We start from the raw sequence: 18,579 nt of genomic DNA on the forward strand, positions 1-18,579 counted from the left end.
GTATTTTTGATGTCCGTGTGAAAAATGCATGGATTGTCTCATTCTGCTAATACGCCTGTTTCCTTTTGTCCTATAAAATATGCTGAAATGTCGTAAGGCGTCATATATATATATTTATATATATGTACATACAAAACATAGACTTGTTGGGGCCAAGCGAACACACAAGCTCAAACTCAAACTGCAGGCTCCCACACAGTAGGTAGCCCCGCTGCCTCCGTCCTGTCCCGACAGTGAACCCGTTCTCACCGAGCCACAATAACGGAGGCCGTGTTTTCACAAGCACTGCGAACACCTCCTGTCACAACTGTCTCCCTCAGTCTGTGGTTCGAAGGCTTGAGTCAAGGCATCCAATTGGAATGTTTAGGTAGAAAAACGATTCTCAGGAGGCAGTCCCACGGTACAATAACAATGGCACAACCCACCAGCTGGAGAAACGCATTAGGTAAATATGTACATCGTGTGTTTGCACGGTCGGTGCTGCGGTGAAATGAGGACGAGCTCGTACCACAGAGGTCCAGTATTCAGAATGTATATTCAACAGATCAATATGTAAACCTTCTAATTTACACATCTCTGAATGTGACAGAGGGGCTGATGGTAATTTCTACAATAATATTAAATTACCCTCGAGATAACAGTAGAGAAAGAGAAGGGAAATGTCTACACAATAGAGCAGAGTCCAAACATTGTGACTGGAGTTCAAATCCATGCTTTGTCTTAATGTCCCAGTTTTATGTCCAGTTACATGTTCACAAATATGAATCGCACTTTCCTAGTGTGGTGGAATATTACATGTGAATTACTGAAGTCTGTGGTATGCCTTTTTAAAAACCTGGCTGCAGTGGAACTTCTGCATCCGGAACCTAACAAAAGAGATCAGGATAGCGCCGGACACACGTTTGTACTTCTATCTTAGTGAGGACACTCATTAACACAAAACATTACCTAGCCCCTTTCCCTTACCATCCAAACTTAATGCCTAACCCTAACCTAAAGCTAATTCTAACCCTAAAACCAAGTCTTAACCCTCACACAGCCCTTTGAAAAAGTGAGGACCTCACTCTGAAGGGTCTAGGCTTAAAATGGTCGTCACAAAGATAAAAGTACAGGAACAAACAGACATACGCACACACACACACACACACACACACACACACACACACACACACACACACACACACACACACACACACACACACACACACACACACACACACACACACACACACACACACACACACACACACACACACACACACACACACACACACACACACACACGTCGCTTTACCACGTAGCACACATGTACTGTACAAACCATACACAATGAAACAAATACACATTCAAACAGAGCAGGATACGACACTGCCACTCTCTGTTAAGGCAAATCTGAACAGGGCAAGCTGTGATGAGTATTGTTGTGAAGCTACAGTATCTGGCAGCTATCTGGCATTGAGTGTTTCCATAGTGTTTGAGAAGGGACACAAACAGTGTCACCATGAGTTCCAACAGGCAAATTATCAACAAAAAAAATCCCTTTCAGCTTAAAGAAAAAAAATGAATGCTCCCAAAAGCTTTGTGTTACACAGAGACATAAATAAAATGTGAATCTTGGCATCGACAGTAAACTTACAATAAACTAACAAACATGTGGGGTTTTTTGTCTACAAACGTTTTGTAAATATTTATAAGTACAAAAAAAAAAAAAAAAAAAAAAAGCTTATAAGCTGCAATAATGAAAGATTAGTGAAATGTACGATGGGTGTTTTTTTGGAAAAGATTATGGTGAAAGAATAAAATTTTGTTTCTTAAGATTATATATTTTTGCTATAAAATATACCAACCCAGATAAATTTGACCCCACATCACAAATATAGTGCACTGTGCAACTTGTAACAAAGTTTGGCCGACTCTACGAAAGATAAGGGGTAGTTGTTGTTGTTGTGTCCCTTCCTCTGATGTCTGTGTTTAGAGGATAGCAGGCACCAGTGGTTTGGGAACAGCAAATCCTCTCCTAGTCTCCTCTTAATTGTCTCCTTCCCTTGTTTGTCATCCAGTGGGGCTCCGAGTTGCGTGTCCATTCCACGGAGAAACAAATGCTGTCCCTTTCCTCACAGATTAGCAAATGCACAAAACACCCACTCACACACACACTCACACACACAGACACGCTGTATGTTACAAAATAACACATTTGTCTTTATCCTTCGCTTCCTTCTTGGTTTTGCGCTCCCCACTTGAGGACTGCTTTCCCGGGCTGGGCGTGGCTCCAGCTGCTGCTGCCGTCCCGGGGCCGGCCGAGGCACCACCTGCTCCTGCACCTCCTCTCTCCGCCTCCTCTCCCTCCGCAGCCTCCTGCTGGCCCTGTTGCACAATCAGGATCGAAGAGTAAAAGTGTATAAATATATAGATCTATGAGTGTGTTAGAGCTTAGAGCTTATTTGTAGGCTCTGCCACAAAAAGCACCTGCTGAATAGAATGATTCCTCACAAAAAAAGAGATCTTTGAAGACATATGATATAGAATTGTTGTTTTGCATAAAGGTTGAAATGATCACGTCTCGAGGAGTTCAGACTGTCTACAGATGAAAGATGATTTCGTTCTGTGGTTGCTCCGCCTGGAAGTGAGCGCCCACTGAGATGACAACATGTAGAATGATCAGTGAGGTAAAAATATGGTCCAGAGCAGAAACAGCTGAAGGCTTGAATGAATCACTGGAACTGGTTAACGTCCCTGTTCATGAGTCACCAAACACAAATCATGGTGCATGTTAGCATGGAGCAAAGTGTTCAGGACCAGACACGACAGCTCTCTGAAACATAGTCACTGCACACCTGAAGTTTGCAACAGAGCATCTTCATAGTGTTACTGGAAAAATATTTTGTGGGTTGATGAAGCTACGGCTGAATTGTTAATGACTAGCATGCTGCTCTGCTCATGGGACCCACCAAGCTGCTCGGCTGCCTCTGGGCCTAGATAGCTCTCCACCATTTAGGGGGAAATTAATTCCCAAACTAATGAAGACTAAACCTGCCTGTTAAAAATGGGCTGTTTGCTCGGCCTGCGGTGATGCTGGTTGCAGCTTTCTTTTTGAAACCAAAAGTGACCGCCAGTACACCACCCTCTTACTGGACTCAGTCCACGAAACCCCGAAGCTCCACCACTGCACCGGTGTATTCAAAGTTTATTAATATTGAATGTATCGCGTTCTAAAATCAAACCAAATTCGTAACTTCAACAGCACCTCCCTGGGCCCTTAACAATGCCTAGTGTGAAGGCAATGAGATGAATGCTGGAATTATTAAATAGATATCTTTCAGACTAATGTCATCTGGTTCACATCAGAAGCAGAAGGTTTGACCAGTTGTTAAATCCGAGGTTTCACTTGCTTATCCCTTCCGGGCTGTGAATGATTTAAGGATGTTTTCAGTAAAGACACAAAACACTAATTCTTTGTGTGTCCTTGGCATGTGCCTTGTGTACTTTGATGAAGCTCCGATCACATTTGTATGTCAAGTTAATGCAATGGATCATTTTGCTGATTATCTGCATGACTTTCCATAGCACTTATGCAGCTCTACAGACGAAGCGTGTGTTGACCTCCTGAAGAAAGAAGAAGGTACCACTGTCCCTTTTTTTATCCTCAGTTCCTCCTTTATAGCTCAAACTCTCTGCTGCAGACATCCATCTGTCTCCTCCGACATTAAATGACCCACATTTGTTCAAACTACTTCTCCTCCCTCTCCCATCTGCTTCCATCTCCCTCAATCCCTCCCTCCCCACCTGTGCCGCCGCCGCCGCTGCCGCCTGCTCCTGCTCTTGCTCCTGGTAGTACTGGGAGGCTCGTCGGTCCTCCTCCTCCTGAAGCTTCTTCGCCAGCTCGAGGTCGCTGATGCCCTCGGGTAGCTGCTCCCACTGTAGGTCCTGGTTTTGCTGCTCCTGCTGCAGTGACAGCGCCATCAGGTAGTCCTGAAACGAACACACAATGAAAGACTTGATCATTTAGGAGCACAGCTGTCAGCTTGGGGCCGTGCTCCGATTATGCAACTTGGTCATTCCTCAGCCTGCACAGCATGGACCAATCAACAATCCACAACCACAGTTCTTTGCTTATTGATTGACTGACCGAACTGGGTCTGTTGTTATCAATTTTCACTTATCTTCCTGTTTTTAATGGTTCAATTAAGAAAAACGTTCTCCATTGTATTATATTCAGTAGGTTCCACTTCAAAGACCCAATTTCCCCACATGGAATTACAACAAGTTCTCTCCAATCTAACTGAATTGATTATGAGTACATAAAATAGATTTTTCTCACCGTGCTCAATCTTGCAGATACAGAGGCCTGGGTAAACACAGAAAATGAGAAAATAATTGACCCCATGCTCAGATCCAGCCGCTGTGTGTATGTGTGAAGGCAGATCATTTGTCTTTGGGCCACTCTGGCAAACCAATAAGCAAACAGCAGTGAGTTGAAGTAAAAATGTATAGGAGACGTAACCCTGCTGCATTGCTTCGGGGCCTGTGTGGTTATATAGTGAAGCACAGATCAGAATGAAGGGAGGGACTTGGTTGCACTTGGCAGGTTAGTGTAGTGAGGCATAACACATCTATTATTTAAGAGACCTCCCTTAATTTTTTTAGCCTCGGATGGTGCACAATTGATTTTTCCCTGTGATCACTCCCTTCTATGATTGTGTGACTTTCTGGTGTCAAATATCTGTTGATTGTTTTGTTTTGTTTCTTTTTTCTTTTCTTTTTCCACACATGCTTGAATAAAGTACAGGGAGGAACAGTGTGCCAATGCTGGTCTTGCATTCTGTCTTAACCTTTGTGGTCCACTGACGGCGAGAAAAGCGCGTCAAAAAATAAGCATATCAAGATGTGGTGGTAGACAGTTGCTTGGTTTTGCCAGTCTTGCCTGCGTCAGTGCTCAGACCTGGTCTATCTGATCTTGCTGGCCGCGGTACACCGTCTCTGGATCGGAGGGCGGCCGCAACCGGAACTCGGAGTCACAGAAGTTGCCATCTCCGTCGACGTTGTGCAGACTCTCCCAGACGACCTTCTCCTCCGTCAGGAAACCTTGGTCTGTAACCAGGTGGTACAGCTGGCCCTGGGAAACACACCACATACACGTATCTTATCAGTGAAGCCCTACACACAGACCGTTAGTACACACCCACACGACCTACATATGGCCGTTTATCATGTGTGGCTATATGGGTTCATGTACATGTCTGCAGATGAGTGATTACAAGAGAACCAAGGCCGAGGCCGAGGTTATAGGTAACACACACAGCTTTGCTTGAATTGGCAAGGATGGTGTATGATTAAAAGGGGGTAGTGTGCAGACTTCACTTCCCCTCCTGTGGTCAACAGGAAAGTCCTGTTCCAGCTGCAATGATATGGTGAGCCAGCTGTGGGCAGTTACAGATGGGACGCACTGAATGGGAATGAGAATGGTCTAATATTGTATAGCAGTTACACAAAAACACGTAGGATTTATTGTTTTAAAAATGTATTATAACAAGTTTGTGTAGTGATCAATATTGTATTGTAAAGTACTAATGGCATTCATCAGAAAGGTAAGAGAAACAGAGAGAAGAGGGCGGATGGTAACACTAACTAGAAAAATCTGTAAATAATTCAAAATCTATTCAAATTTAACCATCATCAAATTTCTTGATAATAATTGTAAATAATGATTTCTCAGCAACGACTCAAAAACCAAAGCTCAACATTTCCGGAGGACTTGGTGACAACTTGAACTCTTATAATCACTTACAATACTGTTAGGATAAATATGGAGCTGGAAAAGATCTTTAAAATGATATGAGCTGCTGCGTTGCTTGTGGGAAAGTCAAACTTCAGTTGAACTTCGGCTTTAGACACTACACGGTTCCATAGCTTCCTCATGCGACCATATCAGCAAGCTGAATTTCATTTAGATTTGTGATGGTGCAGCCTCAAAGTGTGATGATTTCACATGGAATTACCCACAGGTGGATCTGCTCATATTTGTAATGAGCATATGGAGAGAAATACAAATTCAGTTTTATCTGCTGGTGATATCTCTGAAGCAAAAAGCAATAACTGTCCTATAAAAGATTTAAGGGCCTCACTGACTAATGACAACATCTTCTATTCAAGTTGTTGCAATTTCTACATTATGCTCCACACATGAATTTTGGTTTATTGCCCTCACAAAGCCAACAGTAATAGGGAGGGAGTCGTTAGCAGCCTTTAGTGTTCACCTTGTATTTGATCATGGTGCTGAAGTGGTTGTTCCTGAAAAAGACACAGAGCTCGCCCTCCTGTACGGTGGAGGTGAGCTCACATAGGCCGTGATACGTCAGCTGAGTGGCTGTGCTGCTCAGGAACTGCTCCGCTACGATGCCTAGGTTGAGAGAGAGAGAGAGAGAGGAAGAGAGAGGGAGAGAAGGATGAAATATGCAGAGAAGAAGTACAGAAGGAGAAACTGAATTAATGCTTGATTTGAAAATGCAAAAACATTGGAAGCATGATGAATGTTACTTGAATATTTAACTTAATCGAAGGATTTAGTGCTCGCATGCAATCAAACACTCATACATGAAACTATTCTGAAAGCATGTAGAGGAAAAACTGCTGTAATGTCTGTTTGAACAGTGTGAGTATCTGCTGCTGGAGCAGCTCACTGTTACTGTAGGGAACCCAGTATAGGCTGAGAGACGGATGAGAGACTTCTGTGAACAGCTTCCAATTGGTTTTCTGAGAGTCATATCCACCAATTTAAGCAGTGACCAGTGTCCCCAGCAGCAAACCACTCACATGAAGTGCTGAAAGGATTTCTCTATGCTGCACATGGAGAAGCAGAGTAGAAAAGAAGGGAATCTTCCATCTCAATATCACCATCGACTAAGATGTTGATGTGTTGACTTGGCAGCAGCCCAGCGGACGACCTCTCAGGATGAACAAATATTTACTTGAGAAGTTTCTGATGGCTAGAAAAGTGTGAGCTGAGGAAGTAGGTCATTTGATTAGTGCCCTTGTGTGTCCTGGTTGGATTTTAACTTGGTGCCTTATGTGTTTGCACCAGACGGCCCAATAAACACATGCAATGTCATGAATGTGCCTCTGATTTAATGTTAAGATGCACCCTGCTGCTCCTCTGCAAAGTTAGACATGTGCCACTACCAAAACAGAGACAGGAGTCAGACAGGTCAGAAGAAGAGTGGTAGGAGTGAAGAGAGAGCGCCTACCTTCACCTGCCCGCTCGCTGTTGTCTGACTGTTTGCAGGATATTATCTTCTCCACCAGCTGGTTGTAGCTGCAGTTTCCCACTGCCTTGACAATGTCATGCATCTGCAAACACAGATAAAAGGCTGTAGTGTTGTTTTACTGAGCGCCACTGAAAAACTATTCCAAATTTAAAACTGGCAACAAGGGGGTTTATACTTAAACTGCTACCGCTGTATAAACCTGATTCCTTTGGTCACACTAAACTCTGGAATATAACACATTCATTCGGTGGTATTAGATATGACATTAGTCTAAATCTACATCATCACTGCTAAATGGATCCAACAGCAAGTCAAGCTAAACTGTACAAAACCTGATCATTATTGATCAAGTTAAATTTAAGACCCTTTGGGGATTGTTTTTTCAGACCATAATGAATGAAATATTAGGCCTAGGTTAGCTTCGACAAATATGAACGAATATGAGAGTCCCAGAATTACTTATGCTCCCCATAATTAAAGATTTTGTGAAGTAGCCGAGTAGAGAATGACCCTTGATTTGCTACATTATGTCTCAGGTGGAGACAGGAAATAATCTTTCCCACAGACAAGCTGAGCGTAGCTGAGATCAGTTCTGATAGAAAATCTGTTCTGTGTTGGTCTTGTTTGTAATTTATTACAGCATGTTTATATCTTTATCAATGAGAAAGAACTACAAAACACAGAGACATTACAAACTGTGCAGGCCACCATGTTGACAAAATATTGAAGATATTTAAGGCCTCAAATCCAGATGATTGAATTTTAGACTTTTTAAGACCTCACAGAAACCCTGGAATATATCATACACTGTGTGAACTGTGACAAAAAATAGGAAAAACAATTTCAATAGGGTCTCACCAGACACCTTTGATGTCTGTGCTCGGGCCCTAATAAGAAACAGTTTACTGCTAAATTACACGAGGCAGGACATAAGCACAGTTTGGCTCTTTTTTTAATCCTTTTCATTTTCTGATTTGTTAGTGAAAGTCATTCTGAAGTGCTGACAAGTATACGTGTTACCACATATACCAAGGAGTTTGCGATTAGCCATAACTAATGTTTACTCTGCTTAGTTTATTTGTAATAAGTTAGTCTGAATACAAACAGGAACAGAACTTCGAGACAATGAGGAAACTGTTTTACCCTTAAACTGGACCCAATATTCCAACCTTCAGATGCGAGGCAACCACAGACTACTGGTAAGAATATCAAGTGGATTTTAGAAGAGATGAGAGTGTCGAGGATCGACAGGAGGACAAAAGAAAACAAAAAGATGGGCTTCAGGAGGTGAGGAGAAAACAGAAGTGAAGCAAGTAAGGTCCATCTCACCTGGGGGTCGACTAGCCAGCCGTGGTAAAGGGGGATGTCCAGCAGATCAAACACAATGCATTCTGGGGTGTACTCGAAGACTCGCACCCCCGTGAACTTCACGTTCACGTCCAGACCGGTCTGCAGCTTGTGCAACACGGCCATGGCATCGCTCATGTTCTGGGAAACAAGGAGACCAAAGACACAGGTTCTTGTTAAATATAATAATGCAGACGACAGGTTAAACGATGTGAACTTGAGGTTTAACTATAAAATCACATTATATCAACCCACTGAATCCAGCTGCTTAAGGTGCTGTAAGCTGTCCTTATCTGTTACATTCTTCCCGGCTGCCCACACTGGCAGCACATCTGAAGCTACCAGCAATTGATTTTTCTACCTTTACAAGAAACCATGAGATGCCATTTATTCCTGTACAATACAAAGAAATCAGCTTTACAGTCACTTCATTGCGACGGAGTTGAGCTGTTTTCATATTTACTGCTCTTATTGGCTTTTTCTTCGTCTATCAATCAAGCTGCAACCACAGGAGGAAATGGAAGTCGCTGCCAGGAAACCATGTGATCTTATATTTCTGTGGGAGCTTTCAGAGTTCTCATCATGAGACATGATATTCCCCTTTGACAATATTAACAATGATGAGACAGAATAACAGGAATAAAAGGCAATACAAAGCAATCCAGTAGCTCTGCTGCCCAAAGCCTTTGTTTGGTTTTTCGGAGGCATTGCCCGCATTTTTTATAGTGGACAGTGGAAACATGACAGTGAATGAGGGCAGAGACAGAAGGGGAATGATGATACAATACGGTCCTCAGCTGGGCCGAGGCCGCTGCTCTCTACATGGTCAGTAAACACCAGTTAAATGTTAAAGTTTTAGTTCAGTCACGTCAGACAAATGATTCAACTTTGTTTCCATTTTAAATGTACAATGTGTAACTTCAACCACTAGGGGCCCCTCAATCAAAACAATAACAATAACCTAGTTTGATGATGCTGTGAGGCAGCACGTTACACAGTAAACTGTTAATGAATTCTCCTCAATGAGTCAATGAATTATCTTAAAACTCACCACTTCCTCCTGTGAAAGCCGTATTTATCAAAGATGACTGGGCAACAAATATAAATCACATTTAATAAATTGAAATGACTTTAACTATGAAAACTTGTGATGTCTTTATGTCCAGTTGATGGGAGATGAGTCACTGCAGCAGCAACATGCACTTAAATCACTCCTCACTGTAACTGTGCAGCTATAAACAGCTGTTAAGCTGCGACTCCAAAATAAATAAATGCAAAAATCTTGAAAGAGTAAAAGACCACAAGAATGAGCAATGCTCCGTTTAATAGTAGCAGTAACAGTTTGCTGAAGACAGAAAACTAGGTTCCTAGTGTACATACACACAGAACCTTCACACCAGGTGAGTTGCTTTACACAAAACAGAGAGTGAAGGCACAAAGATGCCTGGGGCAGGAAACCAGATACGTTGGCTGAGTAAAACCCAGAATGCCCTCAAACACACAACGTGGTGTAAGGCGAGCTGGTCTGGGTGAAAGGGTTTCATTCAGCAGAACCCAACCCTCGATGGGCTTCATATTATAATCTGTGTGTACAGCTTTGCCAATATAATTTAACATTATTCCATGTTTAATCCAGTAAACTGCTTTGATTGTGGCTGTTACACAGACTCTGAGAAAGTATAACTTCAGCTTGGCTCTTTTTCCTTTGACCTCATTAGATCTTCCTGAAATAATATGCATTTTTCACAAATATCACATTTTTTCCCCTTCTTTTTAAAGCTGCCTTCATGCTTTTGAGAGGAAGATTGGCATCAGGTTTACCATTTCAACTTGTTGTCTCTCTAAAAAACAATTTTGGTCGAATTTTACGTAGATATCTAACACAGGTAATAGAAATAAGCACAAATTGCTCTGTCACAATTTTTAATAACGATATTGTGAGAAAAGTTGTCTGTTGAACCTATCTTTCGTTGAATCTGCCAAATTCTATGTGGATAGAAACTCCTTTATTTTGAATTAGTGACTGAAATGTTGAGCAGAACATTTATCCTTTAACAATAGCTGAGTAATTATTTTGCAGACCAGCATTTTGCTGCACTGTATGAACATTAGGAAAAATACTTTATATCCACATCACATCAGGAGTGTGCCACATGCAGGCACACCTGAGAACCCAGTGAGAAAGACTCATTTCTGCTTTCTGCCTCAGAGCTGCGTTTCCCAGCTGGCTCCGAACCTCCGCTGCCATTTAACTCTGAGCTCAATATAAACCGTACAGCTGAGCCCTGAGTCCGTCACAATGCACAATAACAGAACCATGAACCCGAGTCTACAAACTGATGATTTACCTGCAGTTTAAATTTGATTATTTATCATCTTTAAGTAGTGTTGTATTATAATATAATAATAAGTAATATAATGTTATAATATTGTTTACTCTAATGAAATATTGAAAGAAGGTGGTTCCGTTTACACCCCTGTCTGTTTGTTGGTTTCTTTGTAAACAGGGTTAAGCAAAAACTATGGGATGGATAAGCATGAAACTTGGGGGACGGATGTGGTTTCTCTGGCAATTAACATGGAGACAGCGTGTTTTTCAACATTTTCTTTGATTTCCTAGGAAATAATTAATGGATCTTGAATAAAAAAATGCATATTTAGGGAACTGATATCTATGAATTAGGTGGAAGTTGACTGAATTAAAGGGGACTGTTGTTCCTTGACAGAGGTATGCACTTTACTGACTGTCATTCTAGTTTTAAGTGAGAAAAAATTGGTCAGATTACTTCATGTGTTTGTACCATGTTGATGTAGATACTGTGATATTCATTTCGGCCAGTGTTTTGCTTAGTTTGCCTTGACACACAATTGTTGAATGGTTAAAAAAAAGCATCACTATTGTGGACATTGATCGTAAATCATCCATGCTACGCTGCATTCCTTGCCTATGTACACACTACGAAATGTAATAACCTATTATTTTTTCCGTCTTTCATTGTCCTGTGACGGTGTCATGATATCACATAGCTTAGGATTGAAATAACAGATGAGCAAATGTTCACTCTGTGGACTCGGGTTACACAGTCAGATTCTATACATCCCATGAGCAGTGAGTTACTGCAGCTTTACCGCGGAGCTGAGGTGAAAAAACTTTCTGAGTGTGCGGATTAGGACGCTTCTGAGCAGCACTGATGGCGGGATTAACAGGGCTGTGTAATGAACCACATCTTTTCACTTTAGGGCAGAGGGCTCCAACAGCAGATGAGCGCTCAGAGATCAGATGATTAGCAGCAGTGTACCGCTCACATTCATCTGTGCTTGTTTTGGATACATTTTCACATAATAACATTGACTCTGCAGAGGCTTTGCTTGGGTTTTTTCACTTTCACTCTTCTGTCTATGGGAACTTCTCTCTGCTTCTCAAACTAAATTTACCCGGAGTTGATCGAATTAACTGGTGGGTCACAGAATACGGTATGGGGCGAGGTTCTGTATAGAGGACTCGCTTCGATATGAGCTAGTTTCCTCACTTTAGTTTCACAGTTTAAAACCAATAGAGCGACATTTTTGACCTAAGAAATACACATGAATATAAACATACATCATTCTCCTGTTGTATTCTCTCATGGGCTCATTCAGACATTTTTCAGACATTTTACTAAAGGGTTTGGCAGGAAAGGTTCCAGAAACAGTGTTTAGCAACTGACTGACATTAATGTTCTCACATACATCCCTCTGGAAAACCAGTGCCTGTCTGAAAGCAGCTTAATACTGAAACAAAAATATTTTGCATCATAGGGTTTCTGTTGATGCAGGTTTTATTAGTCCGACTATATTTGTGTCTATACGAATCTTTAAAATAAATAGAGCAGATCTATGCACATTAAAAAACCAATACAGTAAACTATTACGTGATGTCATTCAGTGGGAGCATAAATAACGAACTGTTTACTAGACTGTAATGTCCCATGATGTGGGTCACACATGCATGAAACACATCAGTGGCTGCTCTACATTTTAGACCTTATTTAAACACATAGGGACGGAACACCTCTCGATATAATGCAATCCAGGCTTAACATTGACCAAAGGGGTGAATCAGCTCCTTTCTCTCATAGTCAACATAAAGGGATTATAAGCTTTAAAAAAAACATGCATTTTTTTGCACTGGAGCTACTGTAAAGGATTTCATTGGATTGTACACGTGTACCTCACACACTGATGATAAGCCTGTTTGTAGCTTAATGTCTGATTATGTAATAAGATGGGCCCTGCTTGAATTAGTCCGGCACCATAACCTGCACAACTGATAGCACCGTCTCCCCCTCTACTCGCCCACTCAGTGCTCTGTTCTCCATTCGGAGCTAATAAACTGAGCAGTTTCTTTTTATGAGACTTTTATGATTCTAATTTTAAAAACGAACCATTTATTTGCCTTTTATGTTTCTGTTATTGTCTCCGCTTATTCATAGATATATTCCTTGTTGATAAATCCCAGCCAATGAGGTTATGAGCGTTTGTTTGTTGGTAGTTTAGTATGTTTGTATTACACAAAAACAACTTAATTGATTTCAAAGAAAATTGGTGAAAGTATGGAATGCGGGTGAGCAACCAACCCATTCAATTTTGGTGGATCTGGATCAAGTTGTGGATCCGAGAAATTATCTCACTTTCTTTAACATTGTCAAATATATTATATTATCAAAATTTTCCTTGATTTCTCAGAGAGCAATATCTTGATGAAAAAAACAAGGCAGATTTATGGGACTGATATCTATGAGAGTGGGAAATCTGGTGCAGCTTGACTGAATTTAAGGGGACTGTTGGGCCATGGCGGAGCTATATGAAAAATTTGCATCCACTCATTATTCGTCAGGCCCAGGCTAATGTGCAAGATCAGAGAGGGATGCTTTTTGAGACCCAAACTGGGACTGTATCTGCTTTAGTCAGCATAAAAGAAATGGAAACATCAGTGAAAAACGTCCATTACTGCAAATGACGTCAAATTAAAACAAGAGGCTTCTTGACCGTGAAAACACATTTCCTCCAATGGCTGAACAGTCATCATTTTCCTTGCTGCTGAGCTGAATCCACTGAGACAAAAGCATAGAAAATCTATACTCTCACTTCCACAGCTCCTCTGAGTAAATATTTAACAATAGCTAAAGAGCCGCTGTGCAACTGCTATTTTAATCCCTCATATGCTCCTGTGACAGATGATGGTTTTTCAAGCTGAACATATAAATAGAACCACTTCTGTTATGAACTCCTACGGCTCTTTACTGAGTCTGAGCCACTTCAGTTGTATTTTATCACAATAAGCGACGAGAACACATTTCTTCACGGGGTATAGGGGAGGAAAAACCTCCTGTGTGATGTGCACATGAATGCAATTCACAGACTTTCTCTCACATCCCTCAGCCCCGCCCACCATGGCCTCCAAATTCTGTGTCAACCACAGCACTGACACGCACAGCACATGACATGAGGACACCCACATGCTAAACAGCTCCCCAGGCACTGGACCGCCATAATAACTATGCAACACAAACTTTCACCACTCCCTGGCTTTAACTGTGCATGCCGAGTGCACCACTGACCTATTTAAGAGGCTGCATTTTAGTTTCAACTTAAATTTAGAAATAGCCATTCAGTGAGCATCTATGAGGAGAGCGATTTATTTTTTCCTCCTCCTCTTCAAACGAGGGACAAGTGGGGCTTCAAATCATTCACAGATGTGCTGGTGCTCTGCCACGCAAGAGGAGGAGAGGCAGGGACCCTCCCACTCCATCCACGGGCAGTGGAGATGGGAGGAAGCAGGGGAGTTAGTCGGAGTAGGAGCTCCATCTCTAAGTGTCTTTCATGGTTAACCACACACACACACACACACACACAAACACCCACACACACACACAGCCTCAGTAATAGCCAGGAGCTGAACCCAGCCATGCATCTCTAAGCATCCACCGCCATGTGTAACAACATAAACTGACACTCCTGACCTCTGTTGTTCCCTGGACTTTGCAAGACACATCTTATGTAACCTATAGAGCAGTGGAAAAAAAACGCTAAGCTGCAGTTTAGTGTGGTTAGTAATCAACCTGATGCTTATTTCCATTTTATGGAAAATCCACGGAAACGTCAATGCAAACGTAAAAAAAGCTGCTTTTAGCATGAACTGAATGTGTATGTGAGCGAGTACATCAGAGAAGCGTGCTGATAATATATTGATAAGGGTCACAAGAACAGACGGAGATATGTGAGTCTGTCAGTGCAACATAAAAGCTGATTTTAAACTTGCAGTCAGAGTTTTTGACACAGAGAGGGAGAAAGAGAGGAGACGAAGAGGGAACTCATTCCAACAGCCCTGCTCGAGCACCATAAACAGTCAGCAGGTTACAGATGCACGCAGATAAGCAGAAACACATGCCCGTTTAACAGTAGAACAGTATTTTATGTCGACTGGGCAGATCTTACCTGCTCATAGTTTAGCCGCTGAGCCTCAGTTATCTCTTTAGGCTTGGTTTCCAGGATGTAGTCTCCTACAGAGGGACAGAAAGACAAATATGCTGAGTTAATGTATATTGTCTTAACAGAGCAAAACAGCAACTATATTAACCTGCTCTGGTTATGACTGAGGACTCTTATTTTAAGGATTCGTAGGAGAGGCTGTGCCAAACAGCATCATCTGAGTCCCTGTCCACCGCGGTGTCACCTGAGATCCCTGCACCTCGGCTCTGTAGCTGTTTCAGAGGCTGGCAGATGTCTGGCTCCTGCTCTGTTCCGGCCCGATCAGCACTTCAGAAAAACCTGTGCTGCAACCTTTAAACTATTTCACACACTCTGAAGGGCGAGTGAAAGCCAAGCAAACGCATTCTTGCTATCGCTGTGAAAGTGTTATTGCGGGTCTACTCCTTACTTTTAAAACTCTGGTGTAAATATTTGTGCAGAATGTTTCTCGGCGAATCATTAATTTATTAGAGAGCTGGCAAGGGCATCATGCGGCACTGTCGACACAGACTTTCCCTGAGCATTTACTCAAAGAAATTCCATCCACCTCGTCATCATCAGCTATGTTGAGTAAAAACAGCTCCACATGGAGATAAATGTGCACAAGCAAAAAGAATGAGCTTACGCTTTTGTTTATATAGTTGCAATGCCTGACCTACAATGCTAAAATGGACGGATTACCACATAAGTTAGTGGAAGGAGGTGGTGTGGATCAGGGAATAGCCCACAGAATATAGTCAATATCAAACAAACACAGGATTTTGTATCGCAAACTTGTGAACTTTAAGTTATTTCAAGAGGTTCCGTCTGACCAAGACACAAGCTGCTGGTTGCACTTATAAACTTCTGACTTAATTGTTATGCTGTCGCCGTACATTAAGTCGTCAGTGCGAGTGGAGATTGTTCCCAGCAGGGGACTGGCCAGCTGAGTGGCTTTACTACATTCCCTCCGCCCCCCCCCCCCCCCCCCCCCTTCACTGCTGTGTGGTCCACTGAACTGTGAACTCGCTCATCCGTTGTCCCCCCTGAATGCATCTGCATCCGTCCGTCGGGATCGGGATCTTGCTAGGCTGCGTGTTTCTGAGCTGCCGAGGGACCGCCAACCACCGCCCTCTTTGTACAGCACATCTGAAATTCATCACCCATCTTCAGCCTTGGTGTTTTTTTGCGTGTGTGTGTTATGACAAACACTGTCATAGTTTCAAAGTTATCCAGCAGCCCCTGAACATAACACGAGATTAACTGTGTGCAGGGACTGAACTCGGGTTCCTGAATGGCAAACAAATGGACACATTTAGATGAAAATGGAACAGCTAATTGATGAGTTTCTTTACTATTTAACTGTGATCTATAGACATGAGAGTGCTGTTGGAATCGGGCAGCTAAAAGACACAAATTCAACTAGAATGGCACATACCCACACCAAGGCTGGACAGGCCCTTTAGATTCAAGCCGCAACACATCTCATATCAGTCCTAACAGAACATTTAAGTCAGATACTTCCATTGAAACCGAAGATAGATACTGACACTCTGCTTTGATATTGTAGATGAATTTAAGTTATGACGGGCAGGAGACAGCCAGAGAGAAGAGATGTAGCTCTTGTTTCCGTTGCGAATTCAGAGGATTGGCTCAAGGGGGTTTCCCCTGCTCTGGTCTCTCCTTCCTCTGTTGACTCTGGAATATATATATCTGACCTTAAGTATCCACTCATTTGAGGGGAAGTGAAACCCTAGAATGTTTACTGGGTTCGGTGAAGCTCGTTGCCAGTGGCTTTTGGGCGCTAGTCTGTTTACACGTGTGCACTCTGGTAAACAAGGTCTAGCACCGTGATAAGCTCCACCATACATGTGTTATTATCCCAGAGGTAAGAATCAAGTTGTTATTGTGAAGGTCTCCTGTAGATAAGTCGTGATGCATCACCTTGCTCTTGTGTTGTGTAACAGGTTTTCATGGTGACACACACTCACCTAGATACTCCATCAGCTGCTCCGCGGTTATGATCTCCATCATGGGGGGCATCTTAACCTGCAACACAGACATGTGGACACTCATTGATCATTTGTTTATTCCCCCCTTCATCAGACAAGGCATGGCCAACCCAGTTCACCCAACACTATTCACTACTGGAGCATCAGCTGGTAAGAAACAGGCCTCACAATCCTCCTCAGAGTGCAACGTGTGTTGACATGGGGAAGTGAGTCCACATCTAATTCTGACGTTGAGAAATCATATATGAGCGAGTCCGGACAGACATATTAACACAGGAAATGCTGAGGGATCCACACGCACTATGGTGTACACAGAGGATCCAGTGTTAGATGTGTATGTCAACCGTTAGCAGAACTAAATGTGATATGATGAGTCTCACAACAAACCTTCATCTGTGAGAACATGAAAACACTGGTGAGGACAGATGAGCTCAGAGCTGCTCCTCGGGATATATGACTATTTGTATCGAGTTCGAATCAAGTTTCTATCGATCTGTGCTCATCGCAGAGTCTTTTACCTTCCATGCGAGCAGAAGGACATTCATAATTGCCAGTAATGGACACGGGCCGTTCTCGTTCTGGGTGATGATCGGGGTGTTCTCCTCCCTCCACTTGATCCACTTGATGTGGTATATGGACTGCCCGGCGGCCCGGTCCTTGCTGCAGGCGGTCTTCGAGCCCTCGGCCCCGTACTCGCCCTGCAGGGCCAGGGCCAGCCCCCGGTCCTCCAGCCCCTCGCTGTTCAGGTCCGAGCTGGGGCACGAGTTGAGGTTGGAGAAGGACTCGAGGGAATCGATGCTTCGGGACTCTCCGCCGAGGCTGGGATCGCGGTCACTCCCACTCGGCAATCCCTCGGATAAGGTGCGATCTCCGGACTTGCGGTCCGCCGTGGTCCCGCTGTCCGGACACAGACGCGTCGGCTTGGCCGGTTTGGTCGCTTCGCTTCCCGCAAGAGCCGAACCCGCGCTCTCCTCTGCGGGAGGCGAGGACCCTCCATCGCTGGTGTTGTTTACTAACTTTGAGGCGCCACCCTCTCGATCTCCTGCGGCCAGCTGCACCGAGTCCTGCCCCGTCCCGGTACCGATCCGCTCCCCGGAGCCGGACCCGCTGCCCCCGGGCTCCGCAGCCTCCTGCGCGGGGAGCACCTGGACCGGCACCGACGCCTCAGACTTCCCGACGACGGACATGACGACAGCGGCGCCGGGAGCAGCAGCCTCCGCGGGGCTGTCACCACGACCAGCGGCCGCCGGAGCACCGAGGGCAGCCGCGCTACTCCTGCATGTCTCTGCGGCTCCTCTCGCTCCGCCGCCGGCCGACACGTCGCCCATCCCCGGCGCGGCGCACACGGAGCTCCCGGCGGCGGCGGCTCGGTGCACGTTCGCAGTTTCCTCCATGTTGCCTCACGCACCGTCGACAGATTTGTGTTTTAGCTGGATCGCAGCAGCAGCAGCAGCTTCGCTCCCAAA

At 43.6% G+C, this 18,579-nt stretch overlaps 1 protein-coding gene across 2 annotated transcripts; it reads right to left on the reverse strand.

Moving 5' to 3' along the window:
- Positions 1-1,765: 1,765 nt before the first annotated feature.
- On the reverse strand, positions 1,766-18,579 carry mindy2 (MINDY lysine 48 deubiquitinase 2). Of its 2 annotated transcripts, XM_061068442.1 has the most exons (10): positions 17,632-18,579; positions 17,093-17,150; positions 15,090-15,154; positions 8,595-8,753; positions 7,245-7,347; positions 6,258-6,400; positions 4,943-5,116; positions 4,322-4,348; positions 3,787-3,972; positions 1,766-2,367 (listed from the first exon to the last, which is right to left on the reverse strand). In XM_061068442.1, exons 1-10 carry the CDS (start codon positions 18,505-18,507, stop codon positions 2,182-2,184), a joined length of 1,977 nt encoding a protein of 658 aa, XP_060924425.1. In that variant the 5' UTR covers positions 18,508-18,579; the 3' UTR covers positions 1,766-2,181. The 2 variants fall into 2 exon arrangements, with proteins under 2 accessions (XP_060924425.1, XP_060924426.1); XM_061068443.1 differs by lacking the exon at positions 4,322-4,348.

The sequence above is a fragment of the Limanda limanda genome, chromosome 3, assembly GCF_963576545.1.
Source record: "Limanda limanda chromosome 3, fLimLim1.1, whole genome shotgun sequence".
In the NCBI taxonomy this organism is placed as follows: Eukaryota; Metazoa; Chordata; class Actinopteri; order Pleuronectiformes; family Pleuronectidae; genus Limanda; species Limanda limanda.

Excerpts from the sequence above, each read along its gene's own strand:
- mindy2 (XM_061068442.1), bottom strand. The coding sequence starts at position 18,507 with ATGGAGGAAACTGCGAACGTGCACCGAGCCGCCGCCGCCGGGAGCTCC. Across the intron at positions 17,151-17,631 it reads TCCTTCTGCTCGCATGGAAG|GTTAAGATGCCCCCCATGAT; the intron begins GTAAAAGACTCT and ends TCTGTGTTGCAG. Across the intron at positions 2,368-3,786 it reads CAGCGGCGGCGGCGGCACAG|GGCCAGCAGGAGGCTGCGGA; the intron begins GTGGGGAGGGAG and ends ATTGTGCAACAG.